We start from the raw sequence: 24042 nt of genomic DNA on the forward strand, positions 1-24042 counted from the left end.
ATTCAGCGGGCGTTGGCCAGTGAGGCTGAAGTCGTTACTAAAACACCGAAATGTTTCTGAGCCAGGTGGTAAACACCTGCTGTCCCATGAGGGGCCTCTGCTCGCTGTCTCAGGCAGGCTGGCTCTCGTGTCCCCTGGATTCTCCCATTATCCAGCAACCCACAGGCTAACCCCATACACAGTGTGGGGTCTCAAGAACCCACTGCCTGTATCCCTGTGCTGTGCCCGATGAGTTGCTAAATATGAAACACTTTACTGATCCCAAGGGGGATGTTTGCAACCAACACGAACACAGAGTGGATCTTAAGTGTTTTTTTTTTAAGATTTATTTATTTATTTACACAAGCACTGGGTACAGTCAGAAGCGCGGGAGGGTGAGAGAATTCACCAGAGCCAGAGCGGGGAGCAGAGCAGGCAGAGTGACGAAGTACACTGCTGAGGGGAGCAGCAGGCGGCAGGAGAGGTCTGCGCGCCATGTGGGACCCTCACCCGGTGGCCAGGGATCGAACTGGTGCTGCAGAGGCTGCAGGCAGCTTCGCAACCCAGCATTCAACTGCTGCACCACCGGGGAGGCCCTGGACCTTAAGTGTTAACAGTGAGCACACTGAGATACTGTGCTCCGGCCAGGGCTGGGGAAGGCTTTAGAGAGAGATCTACAGAAAAGCACCTTAGGCTCTTTTGCGCCCTGGGCGGTCATCCCCGGAGGGCTATCAGTCACTCAGCCCTTTCCTGCTGTGAAGTGAGTCTCCCGAGAACTTCAAAAACCTTTTCCACCTTTCACAAGTCAATTGTGAAGGACACTCAAAAAAACTATGCAGTCTTGGGTGTGGATGTTAAGACGCCAAGAGCAGGAACCCACGCCATGGATGTGCTGGGTAAGGCGGGTGTGGGCGAGCATAGCATGGAGCGGCACTCCCAGTGCAGAAGCGTGCAAGGGATGTAGGGCCCCCAAAAACATCATGCTCAGGTAAACCAGCCAGGCAATCAGCAGGGGCAAGAGCTCCTGATTCCATTCCTGTGAATGAGTCCACTTTTATGCAATGTCTGGAACAGGCAAATCTTAGAGACAACAATGCGGATGAGTGGTTGCTGGGCTGGGGGAGGGGACAAACAGTGCTGACTGTAAATCACACAACGGCTCTTTCCAGGATGGAAATGTTCTAGAATTAGATTGCGGTGCTGTCTGCACAATTCTGTAAATTTGCTGAAAGTCATTGACGTGTACACCTGAAACAGGTGAACTATATTATATGTAAATTATAGGTCAATAAAGATGTTAGGAAGAAGGAAGAGAGAGAGAATGCAGATAAGAGTGTTGGCAGCATGGGGCATCAGGAGCGGCGTGGAGAAGGTGGGCGAAAGGGCACAGGAAGTAGAATGTCAATGCAGGAGAAAAAACATAGGAAAGAAACGTGCAGGAAAAAGAATTCTCATTCAAGGTTTGTTCTGAGGGCTGCAAAGCTTTCAAGCCAACGAGTGAAACTCCCCAGGGGCTGGAAGGCCGCTGGCACATCTTGCACAGACGTCCTGACCCACTTGGAGAAGGTGCAGATGCCTCCTGGCCAGAGGACAACGACTGCCCCCTGTGGGGGAGAGACTTGAAAATCAAAAGCCAACTTTTACCCAAACAGTACGTTTGTGAGGATTCTTCTCAACTGAAATGCTCAAGAAATCCTGTGAAATCTGGGCACTCACAAATAATCTCTCCTGTCTCAAAGTCACAATTAGAGACCCAAATCTGGTTCAATTCTGAAGAGGAAATGCCTGAATCTGCCAACTCCACTGGTGCCTTCAGGCCACACTCTCTGTGGGGGGGTCTACAGGCCTGAGCACCCTCCCTGCTAAGTCAGGACAGGCTGGCAAGGAGGGCTGGGGGCTGGCTGGGTTAGTTGGATGTGGAAGGGGGAGCGCCCACTAGAGAATCCCCAAATCCTGTTCTGGGATGCCTGGAGGTGCCAGGTGAGGGGCAGGACTGTCGGGCAGCACAAGAACCCACTCGGCCTGCCTAGCAGCTCCTGGTGCTGTGCATGTGCCTCCGGGAGGCATCTTTCATTAGAACCTTGAAAAGCATCTACAAATGGGATGAGTCTTGGCAAAGTCCAAGTTTCCTTGGATCTCATGGGGGACACGATTGTAGATAAGTTCAGGTTTGAGCCTGGTAACCAGGTCTGGGATTCTCAAGGGACAAAAGAAGGCTCTAAGACTGCTGTCTCATTCTCGTTATGATATTTGCCAGGGTTAAGAAGATGCTGCCCCCGGCCAGGGAGAGAGCAGGTGCTGAATAGTTACTTGGGAGGGTACATAGAAAGAATCATATTTCTGGGTTGAAGCATCCAGAAAATAAAGCTATCTGATGCGTCTCTACAGAGGGGGTAAGGCCTACAGCCCACCTTTCTGACCATCCTGTTCTAATCTGTCATCCACAGGCTGAGAGGCCAGGCCAGGTGCTGATTTCTATGCTTAACTGCAGAATGGGTGTGCCCTCTGGGAGGGCCTGGGTGTCTTGAGCAAGTAAATCACATGTGTGTGGCCATCAGTGTGGGAGGAGAGGGTCAAACCCTGTTTTCCTCAAACAGGCCCTTCCAGGGAAGCTCCCTTCCCCTCTCTACTCTCCAGGTTCCTGCTTTCCTTCTTCATTACTGAGCGATTAGAGCTGCAAAGTTCTCAACCAGCCACTGGGCCTGTTTGCATGGATGGCATGATGCAAGCCGGGACTGGATGTTTCTAAAGTGCTCTGCAAGGCAACGCAGTGGCAGCTGCTGTTTAAAAGAGTTTGATTGACGCTGGGAATTGCACATATTTTTGAGTCAGGAACACTCATAACAATCAGGGAAGACTCAGTCAGATGTGGAATCAAATGTAAACATGTGAGCTGCCTCTGTCCACTCGGGGGGCCACACTGCTGGCCCCTCCCTAGCCCTCCCCAGGGGCTGCAGGGAAGGGACAGGTGAGCAACACCCTACTGGGGTGTGGAGAGGGCAGTCCAGGAGCGGGGTCTGGGGATGGAGGGACAGGGCAGGAAGGGGATAGCAGGACCAATCTAGGAGCTTCTTCTCTGTGGGAAAACTGGCCAAGAGGCTGGGTGGTGATCAGGGCCGCCCTGATTCAGCCTCTCTACTTTGAGGGTGTCTGTTTTTGGTCTTTACCTCAGCCTCAGGTGAAGAAGAGGTTGCTCAGGGCTCTTCTGGGTCTCTCCCTGCTGGAGATGGGCAAGACTGCCTCAAAGCCTTCAGAACCTTATGTGGCCCAATCATTCTTTCTGGTTGAAGCCCTCAAAGTACAGAGACCACATCACTCATCACTCATCACTCTCTGGTCACTCATCACCTCAGTCTCGAGTTTCAGCATGAACTGGGGGGCTGCTCTGGCTCTGAGGCGAAGCAAGGCCCATGCCACATCACTGCAGGCCTGTGGGGGCTGGTGTTCTCAGAACATGCAGGGTACTTTGTGGCCCTGAACCTCGAAGTACTGTGTGGGGGAAGGATTCCTCATACCCAAGGCTAGAAGAGCCTTGCCTGCCCCTCTGTGGGCAGCCTGGTCAGTGTGGAGGGAGGAGGCAACTCTTTTGGGGCCCCTGAGCTCCCGTACTGATCTGTGCCATTTCAGAGCATGGCAGGTGGGGTCCTTCCAGCCCTTGGGGGAGATTTCGCCCCCCTGTCCTCAGGAGCATACACCAAGGCAGCGCTTCTAGCTTCTTCAAAGGAAACGCTTTGACTGCCGGGTGGCTGCTGCCTTTCCTCTCTGCTCTGGCTGGTGAGTCTGGAGTTTGCTAACACGGACTTGGCTGGCAGTCCTGGCTGGAACCTGGTGTGCATCGAGTGGCCCCTCACAGGCCTCACGGAGCTTTACAGAGAGGCGCGTTGAAAGCCCACCTCGGGGGTGCTGGGAGGTGGCCATGCAGGCCTGCCTAGAGGGGGTGGCCTGGGAGCCAGGTGCCTCCCAGACGCAGGGGCAGGTCTCTGCCTGGGAAGTGCTGATGCAGCTCGCGGGCTGCCTGGAAGAGGCACAATCTTGTCAGGTAGCAGACTGTTAATGGACAGTGAGTAGAATGCCTTCTTGGCCAGCCTGAGGGATTGACAAGCCTAATTAAGTTCAGTTAATGATTTTAAATAGCTGACATAAAAGGTGTGTGTGAATGCGGACTGAGTGCAGAGGGATGCTTTGGGGAGAGGGCAGGAAGGAGGGGTTGGCCTGGGTAAAAGGCATTTTACACATGGGTGGCGCCGTGTCTCAGATTCCTTCACCCAGCGGGCCGTGGGCTAGGAGGGGGGTGTTCCGGTTCCTTTCCATGGCTGGGCTTGTTGGGCTCTGGCTGCTTGGGATAGAGCTGGCAGATGCTGCGGAAAAACACTTTCCCCGTTTCTCACTGTGCTATTATTTACTCGGCAAAAGTCTCCTAAAATGGACTGTCACAAGGCTCGGGCCTCGGTGTGCATTTCTATGAGAATAACGAATGTGACGAAAAAGCCCTGAAGCATCTGTCTCCTTATCTGTGTCAACTTCTGTTACCGGTAGGAGAGGAGGGGCAGGGGCCAGCTCGGGCTCCTGGGCACAGCCCTGGCTGGTCTGTGAGGCTGAGACGGCGCAGACTCGGGGAGTCTCTGGCTCCTGCACAGTGAGTCAGGGCCTTCAGACTCAGCAGTTGGGAGCACCCTCTCTCCCCAAGTTGCACTCCCAGAAGTAACTTCTAACATGGTTTCCACCTGGGCATGATGCACCAAGAACAGGGAGGCAGCACCAGGTGATTCAGGGTTGCCCAGGGCCTAGAGATGCTCACAGCGCATCTGCCCTGAGATGGAACTCTTTGGGGTAGAACAGGGCAGAAAACGAATGTTCAGGCAGGCCGAGCCAGCTTGGAGAATCCCTCAGATGCAAGTGTTCTCAGTCCAGCCTTCAGATCCTGTGCTCCATGCTCACCTCCCCAAGATGAAGCTAAAGTCTCCTGTTGGCATGCTTGCCCTGGTGTGCGGCCAGCTGAAGGCCTGCCACGGGACTGCGGAGGGCAGGGTGGGGAGGGGCAAGTTCCTTTTTGCTCTTTCACTCTCTCATTCTGTGTCATGTGTCTCAAGTTTCCTGGGTGCCAGGCCTTGAGGGGGGAAGGCACAAGGTGGATCTAATTTCCTGGGGCCCTGGCCCAGCACAAACACTACTGCTCCACAGGTTCGCATGTGTCATGTGTCCAGAGGGAGGAGTATTGCAATGGGAGAGGGAAGAGGGAGAGAGAGACAAAGAGAGGGAGCATCTTCCTTAGGAAGACTGCCCCTCTGGATGTCTCTGAGGCAGGATTCTCTCTGGTGGGGGTGTGGTGGCCCGAGAAGGGAGCCGAGGAAGGAGGGCAGGGATCCATGGCAGAGCCAACGTGGGAACTTTTACTGCCATCCCTTGCAAAACCCGCATTCTGTCATCTCATTTAGTCCCACTCCTACTCCATACCCTTGGTGCAGTACAAGCCCTGTGGAGCAATGGTAGGCTGCAGGGCTGTCCAGAGCTAGAAAGCACCTGGCTCCACCTCTCAGAGGGACTGGGGCTCTGCTCTGCCTTTCTCAGGACACCCAGACATTTCCAACACCAGCCCTGTCCTCTACCCCTGCTGCCCTGCTGGACCGTGACTTGGAGGACTGGGTGGTGCCAGGGACGGTGGCGCTCCCAGTGGTGAGAAGACCCAGGTAAAGGGCAGTTGCTCGTTCCCTTCCCCCTGACAAAAAACCATCATTGTGGGGATGAATTAACAGCCTTTGCTCGGTGGAAGCTTAGTTTCAAAAGGAAGAGTGGAGTGAAGATGGGGCTATATACTTTTGGGGATGCTGGGTAAGTCACTGAAACTTGTTAGGCAAGTTTTGGCTTTTAGAAATCTATGTCAGGTAGGTATTTTCACATTGGAAATATTTCTTCAGCGTGGGAGATTCTAGCTTACAGTTCCTCTTTTAAAATCTATTTTTTATTAGAAATCTGGTTTCTCAGGCAGTGTATCCGAAGTCCCCACTCTGCCTTTGAGTTAAGATTGAGCACCTACTGTGAGTCAGGTATTGTGCCTGCAGTTAACAGTACAGAGAGGCATACAAGATAAACCTTGGCTTTGAGGAATTTGGACAGACTGTTGTTCATGTTATTTATTGACTAAATTCCTAAAGTTCCTTATACTTTTGTCCCCATAGAGCTAGAATCTACACAGAGAGACAAGTGAAGAAAGACTTTAAATAAGTGAATGTCTAGGTGAGTAGTAGAGCTATGTACAGAAGGCTCACTTGGGAATGGGGTGTGGGTGGGCCATGTTGAAGGGACAGGTGGCATGCCATTCTGGCAGCTGGGACCCCGGGTAGAGGACTCAGGTAGAAATAGATGATGAGTTATCCACATGGAGATGATGCAGGAAGTCATGAATGTCAGTGAGATTCTGGGATAACAGTATATACAGAATTGGATTCTTTACTGAAGGGAAGGGTAAATCAATAAGAAGTTTCATCTGTAGAATGGAGGACAGAATTGGACTTTCAGTGGTGAACTTAATGGTGTACGTACAGATGTTGATTTATAAGGATGCATAAATGAAGCTTAAATATTGTTATAAATGCAATGTTCCCTCAATAAAAAATTAAATAAAAAAGAATTAGACTCTGCTTGCGTCAAATACCAGTAGTCTAGTTAACCCCTAAATTCTAGACTTCATGCTTGGAGACAGAAAGAGCTGAGAACACAGGGTTACATTTTCATAGGCACAAAGAGTTATGAAAAACATGTATTTACTGGCTTATAAACTGAGCTGTGGGTGTGACCAAGAAAATCTTGAGCAGGCCCAAACATCCTGTTGTTATAAAGGGGTTTACTGTGCATATTGCCATTTTAAGGGACTACTTAAACCAGGCTTACAGGTCGGATCTGTCTCACAGCTTTGCACTCTTGATTGTGGAAACTTAGCAATCAAAAGCAACCACTTGTCCCAAACGTCACAGTAAATCAATGTTAGAAATAGGATTTAAAGCTCAGAAATGCTAATCTATTCTTTGCTCCAACGATCTGGGATACATTGTGAGAAAGAAGCAGGGCTAGATCCTTCCAGAGTTATGAATGTTTGATCTGTATGTGCCAATGCCTGGTTGCACATTGCACTACCGAGCTTTGAGTCCCAGGGCTGACCCATATGGCGCCATTTGAAAGGTAGCAGCAGAAGAGGATTCTTCCCTCTTTCTAAGCTCCACTTGAGGCTGGTGTTCCCTTAAAAGAATTTCCAGTGGTCCGCATTCTCTGGTTTTCTATCCTCCAGCCCATCTCTGTGCTCCATGGTTCTCTATTACCCACACCCAGAGTTCAAAATAATCGGCCCAATATCTACATCCACCCTCTCCCAGGAGATGATTCAGGATTCTCTAACAACCTTGTTGGCTAGTCTTGAACCCAAGCAAACATTCCTGTCTCTAAGCTGCTGCTCTTCTTTGAACCACCCTTGTCCCTCCCCCGTTTCCCTAAGATCTCAATTTCCTTTGAGGTCCAGCTTATAATAAGGCCATTTTTGACATGATCACTCTCTGCCACATGTACTCTCTGAACACTGCACTATCTGAACACTCAAAATGAATGAGAGGTATGGCCTAAAAAATTCAAACCAAAAATATTTTGTTAATAAAAATAGCAATCATTTATCAAGTTTTCTATCTGTGCCAAGCCCTGTGTATTCCTTTCCCTGGGTATGTACATAGGAAGCAGACTAGCCTAAGGGCTAATAGAAAATTATTTAACCTCTTCAGACCTCATAGTCCTCAATAAAAATGGGGGATTAATTATAGTCTCTACCCCAAGGGGCTGTTTTAAGGATAAAGTGAGATAATGCATTTTGAGTACTCGTTTACAGAGGCTGGCATACGGTAAGCACTCAACAAATGCTTGCTCTGATCATCATCCTTTATAGCTCTTTCAATGGCTCTATGAGGAAACTGTGATTCCACTGACAAACATTTGAATTAAACACAGATTTTTTTCAGGGATGAGATTTTGGGGTCTCTGGATCTCCACTCACTGGAAATTACTACTTCTGTACTGAGGTTTAAGAGTAAGTCATGAAAACACCCCACTAATGCCATTCTCATTACAGAAGATGCTACACAAAGGGGGAGTATTGTTATTGATAGCACCCCATAAAAAGTGGGGATTCTGCAGCCAAGAAAAATCTTGGTGCTATGGCATTTCTGATCTAAGTACATGAAGACATAATTCTCAGTTTAACTGACTTCATTTGAAAGATGCATTTGTGAAATACACCACTTGTCGTTTAGGACAAAGGATGCAAAGGGAACAGGAAATCTAAATATCTCCAGAGGGAACATTTTTTCTCGTTAGACTATGTATATAGTGTGCGGCTAAAAGCCTTTATAATGATAATGCTGGGGAGTAGAGCCGATACACGTGCCATAAGTTATGTGCTTTCTACTTGGCGGCATGACTGCAGTGATTTGTGAGACATGATTTGATCCATGGTTGTTTCCAAATCCCTCTCACAATGAGTTGAACTTAGCACTTGCTTCTGCTCTGTAAGCACGTGAGAGCTCGGGACAGTGTGGGGACATTATGTTTAATTTAGTAAGATATGTAATTATGAAGAGGAAAGCTAGGGGTATGTCCCTGCTGGCGACTGACAGAATAAGGGAAGAGAAAGTGCATTTCTTCCACTTTGAGGAAGGGTAAAATGAATTTCAGCAGAAAGAGCTACAACTGAATGGTGGCGTGGAAGAGCTGATGAAAGGTGGACAGAAGGAAGGAAACCAGTTACATGAGGTGGATATAATGTGATGCAATGCCTTTTAAGTACACATCCAGCCAGTGTTTGAATTGGTGCTGTCCTTCACAACTACCTTGAGAGCACCCATCTGTATTCCAGGGATGTTGCCACTGCTCAAAACATCTTGGGCACTGCTCTCACAGAATTTTCTTTTTAGTCTTTAGAGCATGATTATACAGTTACTATCCCTTTATAATGATGACATTGCTTCTGTCACTTTGCATATTTGTAAATGGACAGAAGAAATATCGTTCCATGTATCAATGTCTCCTTGTCATTGATGTCTTTATTTACTTTTTCACATCTTCTCGAGTCTTTGTAGGACTACTTTGTGGAGGGAACAATATGACTGTAGCTCTTTGCTCATGACTGATCAGCTCTAGATATCTACTCATGAAAACCAGGGCACACAATAAAGATCAAAGTCTTTCTCATAAAGAGATTCTGACAGGACCGATGAGAGACAAAGATAGCACAGGTACCAGGTAAAACTCTAAAGAGAATTCCTTGTCACAATAGTAACAAATGTTGTTTAGTTCATTTGATGGAACACAGGTGTTGCTGTGATATACAGAGCACTTTACAGTGGTATTTACTATAATGTGATTTTATCTGTTTTCTTTCTTTCTTTCTTTTGGATGCAGGTTGAACGGAGGAGGAATGTTAGTGAAATTCTCGGTTAATTCATCTGGAATTTGGAAGTACATGTGATTTCCCTCAATATATCATTCTGTCAACACATATTTACTGGACATACTATGTGTTAGGCTTATTATTAGATTTTCAGGAATCTGATATATAAGAGGTCTGAATTTTACCCTGCTAATGTACATAAAAGATATTTAAAAAAAGTAAAGACTGACAAGTTATTATAGCCATGGTTCAAGAAATGTGAGAATATATTGTAGATGTACTATATAGTCCAGGGGTCTGATGAGTCTTCTTTAAAAAGTGAAGGAAGAGTGGCAGTTAGGGAGATGGAAGGTGCAAAAAGAACATTTCAGGTAGAGAGAAGGGCAGGTGTAAAGCTTGGAAGAATTCATTGTGGTACAACTGAGTTGACAGAAGTGCAGTGAGGTTACCAGGTAAAGTGATAGAATAATAATGATATAAAAAGGGGGTGGTGAACAGATCGCATGTGGTTTTGTTAAAGTAACTTGAAAGGTCCCCTAAAAACCAGAGGAAGTCATGGGAGGATTTTTAAAATAGGAAAAAAAGATTACATTTATTGTGAAAAAAGTTTATTTCATCTGTCTTGTGTAGACTGGGTGGGGTGGGACAAAAAATGATCGCAAGGAAGCAAGTGGGGAAGTCATTGCCATATTCAGGCAGAAAGAAGGAGAATGGATTAGGCTCATGTAATGACCTAGGGCTATAACAAATATCTAGATATAGGAACTCTTTAGGGCTAATCTGATAATGTCATAATAAAGTTGCTTGAAAGACTATAATGTGAGCCTCCCCGGTGGCGCAGCGGTTGAGCGCTGGGTTGCGAAGCTGCCCGCAGCCTCTGCAGCACCGGTTCGATCCCCGGCTGCTCCCCGGCCACCAGAGGAGGGTCCCACATGGCGCGCAGACCCCTCCTGCCGCCCCCTGCTCCCCTCAGCAGTGTACTTCGGTCCTTCTGCCTGCTCTGCTCCCCGCTCTGGCTCTGGTGAATTCTCTCACCCTCCCGTGCTTCTGACTGTACCCAGTGCTTGTAAAAATAAATAAATAAATAAACAAACAAACAAATAAATAAATAAATAAATGAATAAATGAATAAATAAATAAATCTTTAAAAAATATATAAAAATATTAAAAAAAAGAAAAAGAAAAGAAAAACTATAATGTGTGGGGCCTGGGGAACATGGGAATAGAGGTGATTTGGGACCGCATAGGTAATGAAGTCCCCGCCCCTTCAGAGGGCAGGGTTAGGGAGCTGTCCACAAGGCTGGTGCTGAACAGCTGAAGCCAGGCCGTGCCTAGGGACAACGTGGGAAGCCGGCACATGGTGCTAACAAAACTACATCAGAGTTGGGAGGAGAGGAATTGATTTTTCTTTGTCTTATATTCTCTTTCCCTTGTTTATGTTTTTTTTTTCTACCTTCTCCTACCTCCCCTTTTCATTTCCTGGCAATCCTGGCAGTTATAGCTCACTCTCCCTGAAAGAAAGAGGAAAAAATATGCCTCTTACTCTTCCATTAGTGACTTCCTATAAAAAGAATCTACAGAGCATCGATGACAACAAATTCATAAGACCCCTCACCCTCTCTTAGGGTTGGATGACTGGTTATTATTGCTAAATTGGCCATCCCGATCTCTTTTGAAGTTAGGAGATTTATTGTTATATTTATTATTAGTAGTTATTACTGACTAAGCATTTACTGTGGCCAGACAGCTCACCAAGCACTTAACTTCCCCAAGCCTAAAAGGTAGACTTTATTATCTTTGTTTTATGGAAAATGGCTTGATTTGGAAGGTCAGTGGTTGTGATTATGCTATTTATTCAATAAATTATCCGAAACTACATAACTGAGGGATGAAGATAAAAGACTAGGGAAATAACACTCATTGATATCTAATTATATACAGATGCTTTTGATAGTCATATGATTTTGTATTATAATAATCCTGTGAGGTTATACTGTCGCTATGCTCATTTTACAGATGTGATACCGAGGCTCAGAGAGGGTTTGTAATTGGCAGAGGTCATACAACTAATAATTTGTGGTGCCAGTTTAAACCTGAGACTACCTGATTCTAAAGCCTATGTGCTAATCCTCCCTTGTGGCGCAGGGGTTAAAGTCTCAGTGCTATCAAGTTATCACCAGCCACTGCAGCATGAGTTCAATCCCCGGCCAGGGAGTTAACCCACATGGCATAGCAGACCTCTCCTGTCTTGCCCGCTGCTCCCCTCAGCAGTGTACTTCAGTCAATCCACCTTTTCTGTTCCCCACTCTGTCTCTGGTGAATCCTCTCAACCCCCACACCTCAGCCCTTCACCCCAGTTCTTATATGCATAAATAAATAAAAATAAATCTTTTTAAAAAATAAATCCTATGTGATTTCATTGATAGTACTCCTTTTGTCTGATGGGCCAGTCTCATCTGCAGTGCAGCTGGATTTTATTTATTTATTTATTTTGCATTTTTTAAAGATTTATTTATTTATTCATACAAGAACCAGGTCCAGGCCAGATGTGCGGGAAGGTGAGAGGATTCACCAGAGACAGAGTGGGGAGCAGAACAGGCAGACCAATGAAATACACTGCTGAGGGGAGCAGCGGGCGAGACAGGAGAGGTCTGCTGAGCCATGCGGGACCCTCGCTGGGATTGAACCGGCGCTGCAGAGGCTGCGGACAGCTTGACAGCGCTGCGCTCAACCACCTGCGCCACCAGGGGAGGCCCTGTGCAGCTGGATTTTGGAAAGTGAAAACTGTTGTGCCTCATCTCCTGCAGTTCCATTTGCCTCTGGGTCTTGATGCCTCTTGTATTACCCTTTGGTCTGAGGGCAGCTTTCCACATCAGAGCATGCCAGCGGTGTGCAGGCTCCTGGTGAGTGGGGCACTTGTGTATGGTCTGTAATTGTACACTTATTAGGTCATGAAGCATCATCAAACCAAGCTGGCCTTTGTCTGAATTCCCACTGGACAGTTTGGTCTCAGTATCAATATTGAAAATGTCAGTCTGGTAAACAGCCTTTCCCAGGGAGGCGGGAGCTTGAGAACAAAGTCTCCTTCAAGTGAAACTCTAGCGGATGGGAGTGAACAGAGTCAACATCTTACCAGCTTTAAATCCCCTGGAGTGACTATGAAAGAGGGAAGACTTGCTGGATTGAGGAGAAAATAATCCCTTTGATTCATCTGAATTAATTTCGCATCTCCCAGGAGGGAGGGCTCCGGCATTACCCTTCTGTTCCCTGTCCCCCAGACACAGCCCCCACACTCCAGAAGGACAAAAGCCTTCAGTGTGTGGTGGGGAGTGCCCGCACAGCCCCTTCCTTCACTTTAATTAAATCCATCTGTCCTGGGGGCGCTGGGCCTCGGGGTATCCTAGGGCCTTGGTCTTTAACCCACACACATCTGAGGAGTGGGAAGAGGGTGCTCACAGTGAGTACAGTGGCTTCTTCCTGTGATAGCGTGGCTTGAGCTATGCACTTTTGCAAACAGCAGGCTCCATGATGCTGGAGAATTTGAGACCCAGCATTGCATTGACAGAGCTGCAAGCCAACTGAAATCACTCTCTGTGTTGCTGTGGCCCTTTGTCCTCATCTTTCGAAGGTGGATCCACCAGGACAGCTTTTGGAGGCTGCTCTGGATGGTTGGGTTTGACATTTAGCCTATAGAGATAGCTTTCCCCTCCAGAGCCATTTATTTGTCCCTTTTATAGAAATGAACTCCCCCTTCGACTCTCCTTGGCCTTTTGGTATGGAACAGATCAGCACCAGCCATCAAGAGTTCAGTGAGAAATAGCAGGAATCTAGAAAACCTAAATAAGGGACCAGGAAAAAGAATAACTATAAGAAAGAAAAAATCAAAATCAACAAACAACTATGAACCACAGACACACTATGGGGGGGTGCGGGGAAAGGAGGAATTGAGGTCAAAATAAGGGAGGTGCAATTGTATGGGGGATATAAAAATAAAAAAAATTAAAAAAGATTAAAAAAATAAGAGTTCAGTGTGACACAACAGAGCATCACCTGAGTGCCAGGCTGGGTCGTTTGCTCCAGGCCTGCTCGCCTCAGGCTGACTGCAGGTGGCAGGCTGGTGCCATCCTGGGAGACAAGGGGCAGCTGGGCTCAGCAGTTACTGCTCCACCTCACAGTCATAGGGAGTTAATAATCTTCCAGTCAAACCCTCAGTTTAAAGGCGAGGAAATTGAAGGGCCCAGAGAAGTTCAATGTCACAAAGGTCATTAGTGTAGGTTCCAGATGGGAACCAGAAATCTGTTAGAAGCACTTCTCTGTTTACCTGTCTTCATCAAGCTGCCTTGGGGACTAACTCAAAAGATGGGACCTGAATCCACCTGGGCACCAGTCTTTACTTGGATATCAACTTTCTGGTGTCTCACCTCTTTAGTGATCAGTTTATTACCTTGTCAAAGGGCGGGGTGAGGGACACGAGAAGGACTATGCTACCCATGCCCCAGGTTTTGTTGTTAATAAGAAATAAATAAAATGTCAAATGGGAGCGTGGAGCAAAATCCATTAAGAGAAAATGCTATATACATAGAAAGCCTGATTATTACTTGGGAGTAATAAGAATTGTTCAATTTTATTTCTTCCTACGGTAACTGGAGGCAGCCAATAAGTTCAAGTCAGAGATGTGGGAGGTGAGTGTGCATTAGCACTGCCGGCCCTTGAAGAAATTCATGGTCCCTATCAGCCTATAGGAAGCTGCATGTGTATGTATGCACGTGTGTGTGTTTGTGCATGCACATGCACGCATGCATCTGTGTGCCTCCTTTGTCTCCCAGTCTTGCATAGAATGGATGGGGGAGGAAGACTGGAGCCCCTTCTGCATTTTGTCTGACGGAGGAGAAAGGACAGATGGGCATGGTGGAGGCCTACCTGTCAGTCACATCGAGGAGAGGCAGCACCGTCCATTGCCACAGGCTCAAGCCTTCATTGGTGGCCACATGCCAGACCATCCTGCTTTGCTCCTTCCCGGTTTTGTTCTCCACCAGCACCAAGGATACATTTCCCCGCAAGACTCCACGGATGAGCCAGGACATTCGGAGCTGCAAGGGAGAGAAGCAGCAGAAGGACATGATGTTTAGAGGAAACCTTAGTCCCCTTCCTGGAGCTCTCAACTGAAGCCTAAAGGATTTCACTGGAGACTCTGCTGACCCAGCGAGCAGAGCTGAATGCCCACTCTCCTTCTTGCTTGCTGTCTCCCCAGATGGCTTTCATTAAGGTTCAAGGAGCTGGATAGGGGAAACTAGAGCTGAATGCCCACTCTCCTTCTTGCTTGCTGTCTCCCCAGATGGCTTTCATTAAGGTTCAAGGAGCTGGATAGGGGCAACTAATGGGAAATCCTGGAGCCCTGTTCAGGTTGATGGTATCATCCTAAATTTCACAAGGCTCTGCCTTTGAGGTAAAATCAAGATCAATGGGGTATTACATGAACTTCCTAAAGAGGACCCCAAGATTCTTGTGGATCGCCTCAATTCACTCTGTGACCTTGCTCGAGTGAAATTGTGACTCAATTTCTTTTAATGATTTAGGTGATCATTGATTTTTATTTCTTTCCCAAAGACTTTAATAACTTTACTTGAAGGGTACCCTTTCATGCACAGCTAACTTGAGACCCCAGGAGTTGACAGTGTGGTCACTGGTAGGCAAAGATGAGACAAAAGTATACACATCGAGATCTTTTAATATGGTTGTCTTTCAGAATGAGGATATCCACTGTGCCAAAAGGAAGGACAATTTTATGTTTTATTGTGTCTCTATTAAATGTTTTAATGGCATTGTTCCTTAGACAGATGAAAGAGAACTGCAGCTAATATTTCTAGGAAAGTTTAAGTACAGTCATAGCCAAAGGCAGCATATACTATAAACAAGGTCTTTGATGTTTGTATTTAAAATAATAAAGGTTGTATACGTTTTCTCTCTCTTTTTTAATATTTTATTTTTATATTTTTTACATCATTGTTCATTTTAAAACAATGCTGGCTTTCTGCCCCACCCCCTCAGGTGTAGTTCCCCATAGAATTTCCTTCACCAGTGCACCTGTGCACATCACCATAGTCCCCTGTGCTTCTCCCTCCCATCCTCTGATCCCTCTCCCGCCTCCTCCCCTGCAGGATGTCTGATTTATACTGTACAAATATGATAGAAACACACTATAAACAACATTTAAAATGTAGGACAACTATATCATCTCACTGCCCCCCCCCCAATTCCTCTTCAGATCCTGTAATAAAAAATGACTATTGCAAAGGGGAAGGTAAAAGATGGCAGGCTGGAATTTTTATCAGGGATGGTGTGACCATTTTTCTTTGATTTTCATTGCTCAGGCACATTTCTCTGCAAATCACCACTTCTTTGTCTCCCAGTCTGAGCTCATGGTTACCTCACGATTTGATCAAAGATGCTACACACCAGGAAAGCAGCCCGCACACGCTGTTGTGCACAACCTCCTCACTAAGAAGGCCACACCTAGCACAGTGGTGCCGGATGCTGTCCTACTTCTGAGAGCCTGATCCTGGTCTGTAACCGTAACCTCTTCACACCTGCCTTCCTCATTTCCCCAGATCCACTGTAGCAAATACTGGTTCCCACTGAGACCTCCCAGGGTAATTTCACAAATTTGATAACATTTTTCTTCTGGCTTCATGTAGCTTTCTTGTGCAGTCCGGAGGCCATAACCAGAAATTTTAATCCTACCCTTACTAATGAAACCCTCCTAGTCGCATGCCCTGCCGTGCTTAACTTGGGGTGATGCTTGCCACCTGCTTTCTCTCCTCTTGCTCCTTGAGCATGGAATATTGCTGATTTGGATTTCTGAGATATCTGACTGCCAAACCTCAGTGCCCTGGATGGTCGGTGGTACTTACTCACCCACAGTTTATTTCCAGACACACAGAGCACAAAGCGTGTCTCAAATTCTTCCTCAAACATAGACACTGTCAACTCCTGATCCATTATTTTGATTTCTACTTTACTGCTAAAGATTTACTGTATCAGAAGCAATCGCCTTCAGTTCTTCCTCCTCCTCCTCCTCTTCTTTTGTAACCTGTCTATTTATCCACCTTCTCTCTTCCTTTACTGTCTTCAAGGAAGACGTATCTATATATTTTGACATTAACCTCTTCCTGTTTCACCACCCCCTAGTCTTGCTCTCAATGACTGTCCATGCATTCTCCAGTGTCTTCAGAGTCTCTCTACCTACTGACTCCTCTGTCTGCAAATAAGATCACCTATCCTGGAAAAATATCCTTTATTAGATGCTCTGAGCTCCTCTGACTTGCCTTCAGTTCTGTATCTCTGTTCAGATATTAACATCTCAAATGGCTGGCTTGCAACTATTGCTTTTGTTTCCTTGTTGCACATCTCTTTTTAAATTCTTTCCACCTGACATCTATCCACCTTACTCTAACAAAGTAACACTCACCAGATCCTTTATAATGCACTCACTGAACTCCTTCCATAGCTTCCTAAACTGTCTCTCCTCTCCTCTCTTCCTTTTAAATTCTTTTGTGTATTTCAGTTGTATTTTCCTGTTTTCACTGCTATCTGCGACTTTCCAATGGTTTCTTATTCTTTAATAAGAAAACTTACTGATCAATATCAATGCATTCACATCCCTCTATAATCTAATGTCTAACCTTTTAGACATCCAGTGAATATTTAATTAGTACTTATGCTGAGTCTATGTATTCTCCATTCTAGAATGATGTAAGCTCTAGAGTCAGAAAGATCTGGAGTCAAAATCTGATTTTACACTTTGTTTATTTTGAAGTTCAGGTCTCCATTCTCTAAGATAGAAATAGTTTTATGCCCCATATAAGGTAATTGTGACAATTAAATGAGATAATATATAATGTAGCAAAATGTTAAGAAGGAACATTGACTTTCATGACAATGTGGGCCTCTCCCAGACATTCTGTTTAGTTGGCCTTGGGTGCATCCTGGGCATCACAGTCTTTCAGATCTCTCCAGGGGATTCGAAAGTGCAGCCTAGGTTGAGACCACTGGGGAGATGAGGCCACTTAGTGCAGGAAGCAGCCTGCTCTTCTCAGTGAGGGGTCCATTTTCATTTTGGACTTTGAGTAAGAGGCAATTCTTAATAACTAAAAAATGACTTAATGTGCCCACCACCACCAAGGTAAGAAGATTTTTCCTGTGTGTGTGGTGAAGGGAGGACAGGTGCTGTATCACCCCCCAGGCAAAAACTAAGAACAATCCTGAGAGCAAGAGATCCCTGGCAGGGATGCCCCGAGCATGCAAAAGGGACCAGAATTACCCGCTTGGACAGCAGATTAAGATTCTCACCTATTTCTTAAGTGGAAGCACTGGAGGCTGATGTCAATTCTTATTGATTACCCCTTATTAATTAGTCATATCCAAGCATATGGGCAACTACATGTGGTTCCCAGGGCAGACTGTGGGCTCAAGTCCCTCCTAGAGACGTCCTTATACAGCCCCAGAGTAGAGAGCTCTTTTGATAACTTTCTGTGTAGATACCCACACCAGGTATACATGATTTTGACAGGTTCGAGTGCCCAGAGTTTTGATCTTGCTAAGACCAATATCTATTTGGGTGGCCAAGAGAATGAAGCAATTTGCTAAGTGATACTACTGAGTACTGCAAAGCCACACTAGATGCCTGCACACATGCTGTCTCCTTGGATACACACACTATCCCTCTGTGTAGGTATCATTGTACCCATTTTACAGATGCAGAATCTGAACCTTGCAGAAGTTAAGCTTGTCATCCATAGTCACTTAGTCCATAAGCTGCAGACCTGGGTCCCACACTATGTTCCATATTCTTTCTAGCTCAGCTAAAGTATGATTTCTGGTACTATTTTGTGCTAATACTCAGATCTTTTGAGGCATATTGCGTAAGTTTTCTAGATCATTGGTGTTTAAACTGTAGTCTGGGGACCAGCAGTGTGGGCATGACCTGTTAAATAAAGGTTCTCAGGCCCCATCCTAGACCTGTTGAATCAGAATTTTTATTTTCACAAAATCTTATCCCACAAACACATTCATAATATAGGGGACCTAGGGAGTGGTGGAATAGTGGGTTTTAGACCATTTATAATCTCTGTCTCACCAATTAACAGTCACGTGTGTGTGTATGTAAACATGGGAAATTAACACTTGTTGGCGCCTGTAGCAATAAAAATTTTGATCCTTCCAGAGACATCTTCATTGACATAGGTTATGAATGTCAGTTTCTGACTAATAAACTCTTCTATATGCAGACAGCAAAGGAGACAAGTGAAAAGAGACAGCACCGGGAGCATGCCCCCAGCAATTGTCTTCTGGCTCCAGCCAGTCTTCCCACCAGGTCTTTTCTACCTCCCTCTTGGTGGGGCCCAACAGACTTTCCAATTATGTGCTACCAGTGTTTGCCACTTTATTAATTAAAGTTCTGTATGTAAAGCAGGAGAAGCATTGTGGCTGGGCCTAATGCTATTATTTCCCTCATGGCCTCTTCCTCCTTAGAGGTAATCACTCTAATTTTGTCTAGAATATGCCCTGTGTTTGCTATGCATACCTTGTGGCAACTTCACAACAATCTCTTGAATCCATAAAAAATATCAGCAAGGAATTTAGGCTGGAGCTGGACAAAAGAGACTCAGTGATATCAAATAATGTCCATTCTGCATGCAGAAAGCTCCAAGGTAGGGAAGGCTGTCGAGGGGAAGGGAACCTTTCCTAGTATTTCTGAAAGGTGGCCTGTGTCCAGCATTTGAGACAAAAACCAAGAATGGATGTGCTAGTGTGTATTTGCTATCACGAGAAGGGAACGCTTTTTAATAACAGATGCTCAAAGTGGAACTTGTGTGACAGCGCTAACCTGGTGCTGATAGAAGTAGTGGGGTACTCTGAGTGTTCCCCACATTGCAGGTCACCTAGCAGTGTCTGGAGACTGGGATTGGGGTTATAGTCAGGGACATCCAAGCTTTGAATGAAGGTGAAGTCTCCTTCCCAATCTGAAATGCCCTGGGGTGGTGATTCTGGTGAGAACTTGAAATTTTAAGAGTATCTTGGTTTCAATGTGGTCTCTGACTAATTTTAACTGAGAATACTGACTCAATGCAGAACCCAGTGTTTTTGTACACCCTCTTCTAATTCACCTGCAAAAAATAAATACCAACTCTCCAGCTATAAATAGCCTAATGAAAAATCAACCAACACAGCAAGAAGCTGGCTAGATGCAGATTTTTGATAACAAGCAAATAAAATATGCTGGCAGATACTTGCAATTATAGAGACTTAAGAAATGTTGGACTCCTGGCCATGTAGAAAATTTAAAAGATTTGAAAGATTGAGATCCTTTTTGAAGATACCAACTTATGTCTCTCCTTCTTTAAGGGACATCACACTGAAATTAGGGGACACCAGCTAGGTACATCCACCTGATCCCTTTGCAGAATCACAGTAAGAAATGCAAATGTTTACGTAAAAATAATCACTGGGATCCTCAGATGCTGGCGAAGTTATGGAGTTACTGGTATTTTTTTTTTCCTTTGGTCTTTTCTTGCTTTTCTAATTTATACAATGATAGTTAGTATTGCTTTTGATAAATAGAACAAAAACAAAGCAAATTTAGGATATGTTCCTATTAAAACATGTTTATAAAGAATACTATTAATACAGGAAAATATATTAAGAAAAGAAGAAAGAGACAAAATATTTATATGGTATTTTATCAAATTTGCACAAGCCCTTTACCTACACACTCTTCAAATCTATATCTATCCTTCTGGAAAGAAATAGAGCAATGTGGTAACAATTCTCTTTGAAAGCTAAGATTGTGCACAATTTCAAGTTTCTTCATTCTTTCCTGTATTTTCCTAACACTCTACAATCAATATACAGCACTTTTATAATCAGAAAAACAATAAATGCTCTATTAACAAGGCGGCAAGGGGCGATCCTGGGGTACTGTCAAGTGGGCCAGTACCTTCACTCAAGGTAGGATCAGGTTCCCTAGACCAAGGAGAGGTGGGGGCTTTGGGGGAATATGTTGGGGTCAGGCTGTAGACAGAGCTGGGGCTTTGAATCAGAAGGAGTTTTTCTGTCTTTATTTATGATGTTATAATTCAGGACCTCTGTCTTGATTTGTCAAATGGAACCACCTCACTTGCCTTCCTTACTGGGACACTTCAGCAAAACTATGTGAGCCCAGATCCCAGCCGACCAAACACACTTAATCCCAAACAATTCCTTCCTCCTGTTCTGGAAAGAGCAGGCAGGGAACAACATGTTCAAGATAAACAGCTCACAAAAGCAGAATAGGACAGGGTGAAAGATGTTGTATTAAAAATTTCAGTCCAGTCTTTTATCTTCCAGGTTCCTTAGAAAATTATCTCTCTAATCTTATGGAAAGAAAAGATTATATTTTCTCTTGAGTTATACAATAATGGGGTGATCTCAAACTAGCAGCCCCCTCTGTGGCTCCGTCCCTGTGTGGTGTGATAGGGATGATGTTGACAAATAGCTTTGCAATTCCCTGACTGGGGAACAGGATCGACTATAAGCTATGAAATTCCTACAGTCTCTATGTGTAGCCAGCGGAAGGAGAGTGGGACCCCTGGCGCTTGAGTGTCTGCCTCCCCGGGAGTATTTATTCTCTGACAGATGGGGAGAACCTGTGCTTTCAGTGGGGTGTCCCCTCTGTGCAGGAGCCACCTGAATATGCTCCGACACCCACCATCAGTGGGAGCCATGTGGATCCATGATTAACAGGTGGATTTTGATGGGGACCCAAATCTGCCAAGTGCATGGGAGGATTTTATTCATACCCATGAGCTTTGACAGCAGTTCTTCATAGGCCTTAGTATCATCGTGTAATGGCAGAGGTATTAATTTTGAATGACTCAAAGGGATTAAATTAATTATGTCCAATTGCAATTACAATTGCTGTTGATTACAGTGGCCCATTAGCATGTGTCCTGGCAGTGGCAACCGCATGACAGTAAGTGGTGACAGAACGCTAGGTCCTGTGATCCCAGCTCTAGATCCTCAGCTCTAACAATGGAGGTAAGAATTATTCTGGATCAGACAACTCAGAAAGGCTGCATCTGTTGGATCCCCGAGAATCAACGAGGAGTCGCTTCAGTAGCACTTATCCTGGACCAGGGCTGTGTTCTTGCAATTGACGTTCTGCTGTTAATTAATAAAATATGACAAGGCGGGTTCATTGTGCATCCTCATCCTCCTGGTGCTAAAGCTAGCAAAATAATATCCCCAACCTGCCTGCATGTTGCTAACTGACCGAGAGCACACACATATCTGAATTTATATTGTCAGTGGCTTTTTCATGCCTGTGCAGAGAAGAGACATAATAATGGCTGCCATTCATAAAATAATGTAGCATTTATAGCGTTTTCTTATTTCCATCTGATCTTCACAACAACCTCATGCAGCCAAGTCAAACAAGATATTTTTAATCCCCATTTCGGGCAGTGACCTGCTTGAGGTCTTATGGCTCATACGTGGCAATAACAGAGATGGGATCAAATGGTGGTGACCCCAGTGAAGTCCAGTGACTTTAGGGTGTCTGCAGATTTGGCTTAGGATTTAGATAGACCTGGTGTGAATCTTGACTCTGCATGTCACCAATAGTGTGACCTTGGGCAAGTCACTTAAGTTGTCAAAGCCCTGGTTTCTCCATCAGTAAGAGTATCATTCTGGTAATGAGATAATGCACAGGAAAAGCACAGCACCATGACAGCCACATAGTAGGGGAAAGGCATTTTAAAATGCCCCCTAAGTTGACTTTTTATTTATAAAGGGTCCCTTTCTTCATCCAGACCAAGGGAAGGTTTCTTTCTCTTAGGGGTGCAAAGAGCTCAGGGTATTTGGGGGCTCTAGCTAGGAAGTTTGGCTTGCTTTTTAATGTGATGTAGCAGCCAAGTGATCCACAAGTGATGTGAACACCAAGATCTGTCACAGTAAAAGAATTCATGTTCCTGCTGAATAAATACCACAAAGAGACCACTGCAGTGGTCCTGGTCTGTCTCCTGTATGGCCCACCACATGGTGGGTTTGACACGAGCACTTGCTGGCTTGCCGCCTGCATGAGGATGCTCTGTGCCTGTCCTTCCTCACCTCCTGTCAGGCATCTGAGAGCCCATCCAACCCAGCCAAGTTCCATGCGTTCTGATCCCATGGAGATTTGGCCATTGAGTTTTAAAACAACAGAAAACTTCCTCTCCTTTTCCTATTTGGAAAGTCCTTTGCCCATGGGGAGTGGGAGAAGGCCAGTCTGAAGAAGCCTGATAACATAAGCTTGACCATCACCTGGGGGGATGGGCCCTGTGACCGAGGGACTACTTCCCACCTAGAGAAGTTTTACACCATAAGCCAGAGAGCAACTGGCTGAAGGGCCTCCAGCCTTGTGGGCCCCACTGCCAGAAGGGGTTCTTCTCCGAGGGTCCCTGAGCAAGGTGTAGGCCATGGCAGAGGACAAGGCCTGACGTTCTGGTTCCTCTGGGCTGCACTGACTGTTTTCTTTTGTTTAAAAAAGTATTACTGCTTTACCGCTGATTTATAATATTATACAATTTGGGGGCTGGTACATTTTCTCTTCGATGTGTGTATACGCCTCATTTCACCCACCACCAAGGTTCTGGAGGCCTATGGGGTTGATGCCCCCTGCCCCATCCCCTCTGGTAACCACGTATTTTAGAAAGACCCTGAGTTAATTTTGTTGCGATCTGTTAGTTCATTTGCTTTGGTTATTTATCTTCCACATATGAGAGAAACCACCCAGTAATTGTCTTTCACTTTCTGACTTATTTTCCTCTTAATATCATCACCTCAAGTTCCATCCATGCCATTGCAAAAGGCAAGACTTCATCTTTCTAAATAGCTGAGTTGTGTTCCATCGAGTGTACACAACACAGCCTCTTTAACCGCCAGCGGGTTTCAGGTTGTTTTCCATGTGTTTGCTTATCATACATTCAACAAGGGCTGAATATCCACAAACTATCAAGAACTCCTACTACATCACCACAACAAAACAAAAAACACCATCAAAAATGGGAAGAGGATTTGAATAGACACTTCTCCAAAGAAAACATGCAAAGGGCCAACAGGCCCATGAAAAGGGGGCACTTATTAATAGGGAAATGCAAATCAAAACCCCAGGGAGACACTACCTCACACCTGGAGGACGGCCTGCATCAAGAAGACTGGAAACAATACATGCTGTGGGGTGGTGGGGGAGCAGGAGTGGCTCCCACGTGGCTGGTGGGAATGTAAATTTGCTGCCTCTAGGGGAAACCGTATGGAGATTCCTTAAAGTCTAAAAATGGAAATACCATATGACCCAGCAATATCTCTTCTGGATATTTATCTGAAAAGTAATTAGACACTAATGCAAAAAGACACTTGCTGGTTATAATGACACCCTCTGGAGGGCCTCTCCCTGCAGGCTGGACAGTCCCTGTCCATGCGGAGGAGCCCATGTCACCTTCTGCCTGATCTCAGTGCCCCTGGTGGTGAGCCGCAGCCAGGCCTTTATCACTGTAGAGTGATGTCAGGGGCAGAAGGCCCTGGCTGTGTTCCAGGACGAGAGAGAGAGAGAGAGAGAGAGAGAG

At 45.6% G+C, this 24042-nt stretch overlaps 1 protein-coding gene across 1 annotated transcript in view; it reads right to left on the reverse strand.

Moving 5' to 3' along the window:
- The window catches only part of ALK (ALK receptor tyrosine kinase), a gene marked incomplete at both ends in the record, with an annotated part of 599018 nt that overhangs the window by 67307 nt on the left and 507669 nt on the right, over positions 1 to 24042 (reverse strand). The window contains one exon of the mRNA XM_084235715.1: positions 14324 to 14493. Within this exon, the coding sequence (XP_084091841.1) occupies positions 14324 to 14493 (170 nt within the window). The remainder of the gene's footprint in view (positions 1 to 14323; positions 14494 to 24042) is intronic.

The sequence above is a fragment of the Talpa europaea genome (genome assembly GCF_964194135.1).
Source record: "Talpa europaea genome assembly, chromosome: 6".
In the NCBI taxonomy this organism is placed as follows: Eukaryota; Metazoa; Chordata; class Mammalia; order Eulipotyphla; family Talpidae; genus Talpa; species Talpa europaea.